Source organism: Physeter macrocephalus, chromosome 18 (assembly GCF_002837175.3).
Source record: "Physeter macrocephalus isolate SW-GA chromosome 18, ASM283717v5, whole genome shotgun sequence".
NCBI lineage: Eukaryota > Metazoa > Chordata > Mammalia > Artiodactyla > Physeteridae > Physeter > Physeter macrocephalus.
In genome coordinates this window covers 41,357,355-41,365,657 of record NC_041231.1, presented here as the reverse complement: position 1 = coordinate 41,365,657, position 8,303 = coordinate 41,357,355, and the positions used below count along the sequence as shown (strand labels likewise).

The window sequence follows — 8,303 nt, the reverse complement described above, 5'->3', positions numbered from 1 at the left end:
GACCTCTCACTGTTGTGGCCTCTCCCATTGCGGAGCACGGGCTCCGGACGCGCAGGCTCAGCGGCCATGGCTCACAGGCCTAGCCGCTCCGCGGCATGTGGGATCTTCCCGGACCGGGGCACAAACCCGTGTCCCCTGCATCGGCAGGCGGACTCTCAACCACTGCGCCACCAGGGAAGCCCTGATTTCATATTTTTATACAATATCAAATAATCACCAAAATAAGTCAAGTTACCATCCATCACCATAAAAAGTTGCTACAATATTATTGACTATATTCCCTATGTGTACATTACATCCCCATGACTTATTTATTTTATAGCTGGAAATGTGTACCTCTTAATCCCCTTCACCTATTTCATCCGTCCCTCCACCGCCTCCCCTATGGGAACAACCAGTTTATTCTCTGTATCCATGAGTCTTATCCTGTCTTGTTTTGTTTCTTTTCTTCTTTGTTTTTTAGATTCCACATATGAGTAACATCATACCATATTTGTTTTTCCTGTCTGATTTGCTTCACTTAGCATAATACCCTCTAGGTCCATCCATGCTGTCACAAATGGCAAGATCATATTCTTTTTTATGGCTGAGTAATATCCCAGAGTAATGGACACTTAGATTGCTCCCATATCTTTGCTAGTGTAAATAGTACTTCAATGAACATAGGGGTACATATATCTTTTCAAAACACTGTTTTCATTTTCTTCTGATAAAGACCCATAAATGGAATTGCTGGATCATATGGTAGTTCTATTTTTAATTTTTTGAGGAACCTCCATACTGTTTTCCATAGTGGCTACACTGATTTACATTCCCATCAATGGTGCACGATAGCTCCCTTTTCTCCACATCCTTATCAACACTTGCTGTTTCTTGTCTTTTTTATAACAGCCATTCTCACAGTTTGTGAGGTGGTATCATTATGGTTTTAATTTGCATTTCCCTGATGTTCAGTGATGTTGAACATCTTCTCATGTGCATGTTGGCCATCTGTATGTCTTCTTTGGAAAAATGTCTACTCAGGTCCTCTGCCCACTTTTTAATTGGGTTGTTTGGGTTTTTTGACGATGAGTTTTAAGAGTTCTTTACATATCTTGGATATCAACCCCTTATCTATTATTGGCAAATATATTCTCCCATTCATTAGGCTTTTTGTATTGTTGATGGTTTCCTTCGCTGTGCAAAAGCTTTTCAGTTTGATGTAGTCCCGTTTATTTATTTTTGCTTTTGCTTCCCTTGCCTGAGAAGACAGATCAAAAAAATACTGCTAAGACCAATGTCAAAGAGCATACAATCTATATTTTCTTCTATGACTTTTACGGTTTCATGTCTTACAATTAAGTCCTTAACTGATTTTGAGGGGGGGGGTTGTATATAGTATGAGAAAGTAGTCCAGTTTGATTCTTTTGCATGTAGCTGTCCAGTTTTCCAAACACTATTTATTGAACAGGTTGTCTTTTCTCCACTGTATATTCTTGCCTCCTCTGTCATAGATTAATTGACCATGTAAGTATACATTTACTTCTGGGCTCTTTACTGTGTTCCATTGATCTATGTGTCTGTTTTTATGCCAGTACCATACTGTTTGGATTACTCTACCTTTGTAGTACAGTTTCAAGCCTGGGAGCATGATACCTCCAGTTTTGTTCTTCCTTCTCAACACTGTTTTGACTATACAGGGTCTTTTGTGGTTCCATGCAAATTTTAGGATTATCTGTTCTAGTTCTGTGAAAATGCCTTTGGTATTTTGATAATCGGGACTGCACTGAATCTGTAGAATGCCTTGGGCAGTACGGTCATTTTCATGATATTGATTTGTCCAATCCATGCACATAGTACATCTTTCCATTTGTTTGTCTTGTCTACACTTTCTTTCATCAATGTCATAGTTTTCAGAGTACAGGTCATTCACCTCCTTGGTTAAATTTATTCCTAGATATTTTACTCTTTTTGATGCAATTATAAACGGGATCACTTTGTTAATTCCTCTGATAGATCATTGTTAAAATAGAGAGATGCAACAGACCTCTATACATTAATTCTGTATCCTGCAATTTTCCTGAAGTCACTTATTGAAGTCAGTTTTTGAATAACAATTCACTTATTGAATAACAGTTTTTTTGTGAAGTCTTTGGGGTTTTCTATATATAGTATCATGCCACCTACAAACAATGACAGTTTTATTTCTTCCTTTCCAATTCTGATTCCTTTTTTTGTTTTTGTTTTTTTTGCCTAACTGCTGTGGCAATAACTTCCAATACTATGTTGAATGAAAGTGGTGAAAGTAAGCATCCTTGTCTTACTCCTGCTCTTAGAGCAAAAGCCTTCAGACTTTCTCCATTGGGTATGATGTTACCTGTGGGATTTAATATATGTATGGCCTTTATTATGTTGAGGTAGGTTCCCTCTATACCTACTTTGTTGACAGTTTTTGTCATAAACAGACACTGAATTTGGCTAATGCATTTTCTGCATCTATTGAGATGATATGATTTTTATTCTTCAATCTGATAATGTGGTGTATCTTGTTGATTGATTTGCAGATATTGTACCATCCTTGCATCTCTGGGATAAATCCCACTTGATCATGGGGTATGATCCTTTTAATGTATTGTTGAATTTGATTTGATAATATTTTATTGTAGATTTTTGCATTTATATTCATCAGTGATACTGGCCTGTAATTCTGTGTGTGTGTGTGATGTCTCTGGTTTTGTTATCAGGATATGCTGGCCTCATAGAATGAGTTCAGAAGTGTTCCTTCCTCATTGATTTTTTTGAATAGTTTGAAAAAGAAAAGTGTTAACTATTCTTTAAATGTTTGGTAGAATTTGCCTGTGAAGCTATCTGGTCCTGGACTTCTGCTTGTTGGAAGTTTTTTATTACTGATTCAATTTCATTACTGGTAATCAGTCTGTTCATATTTTCTATTTCTTTCTGATTCAGTCTTGGGAATTTGTACGTTTCCAGGAATTTATCCATTTCTCCTATGTTATCCATTTTATTAGTGTATAATTGTTCATAGTAATCACTTATGATCTTCTGTACGTATGGTGTTCGTTGTAACTTCTCCTCTTTTATCCTTGATTTTATTTATTTGGGCCCTGTCTCCTTTTTTCTTGATGAATCTAACTAAATGTTTATCAATTCTGTATATATTTTCAAAGAACTAACTCTTAGTTTCAATGATCTTCTCTATTGTTTTTTAGTCTCTATTTCACTTATTTCCACTCTGATCTTTTATTTCCTTTATTCTACTAACCTTGGGCTTTGCTTGTTCTTCTTTTTCTAGTTTCTTTAAATGTACATTTTGATTGTTTGAGATTTTTCTTGTATCATGAAGTAGGCTTGTATCACTATGAACTTCCCTCTTAGAACTGTTTTATCTTCATCCCACAGATTTTGGATCACTGTTTCCATTTTCGCTTGTCTCCAGGTAATTTTTGATTTCCTCTTTGACTTTTCAATGACCCATTGATTGTTTAGTAGCATGTTGTTTAATCTCCATATGTTTGTTTTGTTTTGTTTTGTTTCAGTTTTCTTCTTGTAGTTAATTCCTAATTTCATACCAGTGAAGTCAGAAAAGATGTCTGACAAATGTTGGAGAGGGTATGGAGAAAAGGGAATCCTCTTACACTGTTGGTGGGAGTATAAATTGGTGCAGCCACTATGGAGAATAGTATGGAGCTTCCTCAAAAAACTAAAAGTAGAGTTGCCATATGATCCAGCAATCCCACTCCTGGGCATGTATCTGGAGAAAACCATAATTCGAAAAGATACATGTACTCCTATGTTCACAGCAGCACTACTTACAATAGCCAAGATATGGAAACAACCTAAATGTCCACCAACAGATGAATGGATAAAGAAGACATAGTACACATATACAATGGAATATTACTCAGCCATAAAAAAAGAATGAAATAATGCCATTTGCAGCTAAATGGATGGACCTAGAGATTATCATACTAAGCAAAGTAAGTCAGAAAGAGAAAGACAAATACCATGTGAAGACAAGTCCTTAATCAAATAGCTCTTTCACTCTGTGACTTGTCTTCCCCCTCTCCTTAATGATATCTTTTGAACAACATATCTTCATTTTAATAAAGTACAACTTATCAATAAAAAATCTTTGTCTACCCCTAGGTCAAAAGACTATTTTCCTATGCTTCCTTTAAGGTGCATGATTGTTTTACATTTCACATTCTACCATCCATCTGGAATTGAATCTGGAGTATATGCTGTGAAGTCAGGTTCACGATTCATTGGTTTCAATATTGACCCAATACCATTTATTGCCTAGGCCATCATTTTTCATTCCAATCAGCCCAGCATCACTTATTGTAAAGGACATCATTTCCCCACTGCACTGCAATACCACTTTTTTCATATATCACTGGATGATAAACATGATGGTCTATTTCTGGACCCTCTGTTTCATCATTCTGTCTTTGCCCCCAAACCACAATGTCTTAATTTATAATAGTCTCATTTCTAGATCTCAGTGGGAAATCTTTCAATATTTCACTACTGAATATGATATATGCTGTAGGCTTTTAGATATCCTTTACTAGATTAGGAAAATTCCCTTCTATTCTTATTTTGCTAAGGGATTTTTTATCATGAAGGGGTTTTTATTTATACTTCTGCTTTAAGAAAATTATTAAAATGCATCCTGCACTAGAGCTCCCTTTCCAGAAAAGTGTACTCCCCAACTTAAACGGTTCCTGGGTCATAGTAGGTTGCACTTACTCCCATACCCATCTGAACAGTAACTGGATCAGAGTTCTACTTCCATGTGTACTACCTCCATGCCCACATAGCAACATTTCTACTCTGTTACATAATTTGAGGTGGCTTCTAGTCATGCTGAACTGCTATCAATTTTGGTATCAACTTTGTTTTTGTCCATGCTCTGATTTTGGGTGATTTCTCCGGAACTATATTTTTCCCACATATCTTGCTGACTTCAGTGCATAATTTTGAAGAATGTGATATTTTTCAATAATGCATAAATATTATAGCAGAAATACCCAAATATGTCACAGAAGAGGACAGTCAGGCCAAACTTCATTTGAGCACATTTACTGCCTTGTTTTAATTACGACTGATCATGTCCAGCCAATCAGACAGAAACATACAAATGAACTGATAACAATTCAATTCTATTCAAATGCAGATAATCAGTAGTGAAATATTATCTATTTGATTGTAGGAAATCAAAAATAAGCATTTGATATAGTATGTAAAAATTATGTTCTGATTGACATGTATACACTGATGTGTATAAAATTTATGACTAATAAGAACCTGCTGTATAAAAAAATAAATAAAATAAAATTTAAAAATTAAAAAATCATGTTCTGACAGCCAACAATAGTTACTTGTCACTATTAGATTAGAGCCAAAATAGCTCATCCTCTATGCTGAACATAGATCAGGAATGATTTTATAGCAGTGTATCATAATGTGATTAATTATAGCTTCAAAATGATTGCTTAGGGCTTCCCTGGTGGCACAGTGGTTGAGAATCTGCCTGCCGATGCAGGGGACATGTGTTTGTGCCCGGTTCCACGAGGATCCCACATGCCGCGGAGCAGCTGGGCCGGTGAGCCATGGCCACTGAGCCTGTGCGTCCGGAGCCTGTGCTCCGCAACGGGAGAGGGCGCAGCAGTGAGAGGCCCGCGTACCACAAAAAAAAAAAAAAAAAAAAGATTGCTTATAACCTCATACTACAAAATAAATGCATATCATACTGCCAAAAATGATCACCATTTGTGTTTTACAATTTATGGGTCCACTTACCTTCACATTTTTCAAGAATCTGGACTGTTTCTCCTATTTCTAAGACCAACCCTTGAGGGACAGATCCTCGAAAGCTGCATATCACTAGAAAAACAAGGATAAACATGTCAATTAGCATTTTAAAACAGTGAGACAGGGTCAGTGTCAATGAAATTAAGCACTAAATTTTCTTAAGTATACACTCTCCCTTCTAATTCATTTTTCAAATATGTAAGTCCCTTTCAACTTAATCTATATTTTGAAAGGTAATATTAAATGGTTCAGAACACTGAAGTATACTTTGGCAAAATCACTATTACTTAGAGGTTTGTGCATGCATGCATGTATGTGAAAACATTTCTGTAAACAGAGCCTCCCTCTCTCTCCCCCTCAGCATATCTTGTGTTTGTCTATTCTTTCTGGGCAAGTATGTGTCCATTAAGAAAAACTGAACATTAGAAGCTTATTACCTACTATAAACAGACAAATCGATATTTTTAAAAGGATCAACAAATAAATATGATTATGCTTTGAAAAACAGAATCCCCATAATAAAAATAAACAAAAATTAATGAAGTAAAAAGCAAATGTACAACAGAGAAAATCTATACTCATCAAAATCCCACATACTTTTATTTTTATTTTATTTTATTTTTTATAAGCAACTCATGCAGCTCAATAACAAAAAAAAACCCAATCCAAAAATGGGCAGAAGACCTAAATAGACATTTCTCCAAAGAAGATATACAGATTGCCAACAAACACATGAAAGAATGCTCAACATCATTAATCATTAGAGAAATGCAAATCAAAACGACAATGAGATATCATCACACACCGGTCAGATTGGCCATCATCAAAAACTCTAGAAACAATAAATGCTAGAGAGGGTGTGGAGAAAAGGGAACCCTCTTGCACTGCTGGTGGGAATAATGTAAATTGATACAGCCACTATGGAGAACAGTATGGAGGTTCCTTAAAAAACTACAAATAGAACTACCATACGACCCCGCAATCCCACTACTGGGCATATACCCTGAGAAAACCATAATTCAAAAAGAGTCATGTACCAAAATGTTCATTGCAGCTCTATTTACAATAGCAAGGACATGGAAGCAACCTAACTGTCCATCAACAGATGAATGGATAAAGAAGATGTGGCACATATATACAATGGAATATTACTCAGCCATAAAAAGAAATGAAACTGAGTTATTTGTAATGAGGTGGATAGAACTGGAGTCTGTCATACAGAGTGAAGTAAGTCAGAAGGAGAAAAACAAATACCGTATGCTAACACATATATATGGAATCTAAGAAAAAAAAATGTCATGAAGAGATTAGTGGTAGGACAGGAATAAAACACAGACCTACTAGAGCATGGACTTGAGGACATGGGGAGGGGGAAGGGTAAGCTGTGACGAAGTGAGAGAGTGGCAGGGACATATATGCACTACCAAATGTAAATTAGATAGCTAGTGGGAAGCTGCCGCATAGCACAGGGAGATCACCTCTGTGCTTTGTGACCACGAGAGGGGTGGGATAGGGACGGTGGGAGGGAGGGAGATACCAAATGTAAATTAGATAGCTAGTGGGAAGCTGCCGCATAGCACAGGGAGACCACCTCTGTGCTTTGTGACCATGAGAGGGGTGGGATAGGGAGGGTTGGAGGGAGGGAGATGCAAGAGGGAAGAAAAAAAAAAAGAAAACTGATAAAATGATTCTAAAATTTACACAATACAAAGAACCAAGAAAAGCCTTGTCAACTTGTCAATTTTAAAGGATGTACACTATCATATATCAAGCCTTATAATCTAAAATTAGTTCTTTGGAAACACTAACACTGATAGACACATAGGCAAGACGGATCAAAAAAAAAGGGAGAGAGAAAAGGTATAAATTATCAGTATCAGCAATAAAAACATTAATGTAATTAATAATTAAATGATGTATAAAAGGACATTAGATAAAACTTTATAACAAAAATTTAGAAAATTTAGAATAGATGGATAAATTTGTAGAAAGATCAACTTTACAAAAACTGACAGAGCAGTTAAAAACTTGAATAGTCCTATATCTATTAAACAAAAGTGAATCTGTAATTAAAATTTTCCCACAAATGAAATAACAAGTCCTGACTACTCTACCAGCGAATTTGTCCAAACATCTGGGGAAGAAACACCAACCACAAATAAATCCCTCCAGGAAACAGGGAAAAGAGAATTCATTTTTAACTCAGCATGAAAATAAAAGTGACAAAGACATTATAAGAAAGGAAAGTTACAGGCCAATCTGTCTCATGATCACAGATAGAAAATCTTTTTTTAAAAAAAACAAACAACCCAATCCAAAAATGGGCAGAAGACCTAAATAGAAAAACAGAACTACCATACAACCCAGCAATCCCAAAACTGGGCATTTACTCTGAGAAAACCATAATTCAAAAAGAGTCATGGGGCTTCCCTGGTGGCGCAGTGGTTGAGAGTCCGCCTGCCGATGCAGGGGATGCGGGTTCATGC

At 36.2% G+C, this 8,303-nt stretch overlaps 1 protein-coding gene across 1 annotated transcript in view; it reads right to left on the bottom strand.

The window, feature by feature from the left end:
• The window catches only part of DOCK3 (dedicator of cytokinesis 3), a 463,183-nt gene that overhangs the window by 390,131 nt on the left and 64,749 nt on the right, over positions 1-8,303 (bottom strand). Inside the window, exon 2 of the mRNA XM_028479808.2 lies at positions 5,806-5,889. Coding sequence (XP_028335609.1) covers positions 5,806-5,889 — 84 coding nt within the window. The remainder of the gene's footprint in view (positions 1-5,805; positions 5,890-8,303) is intronic.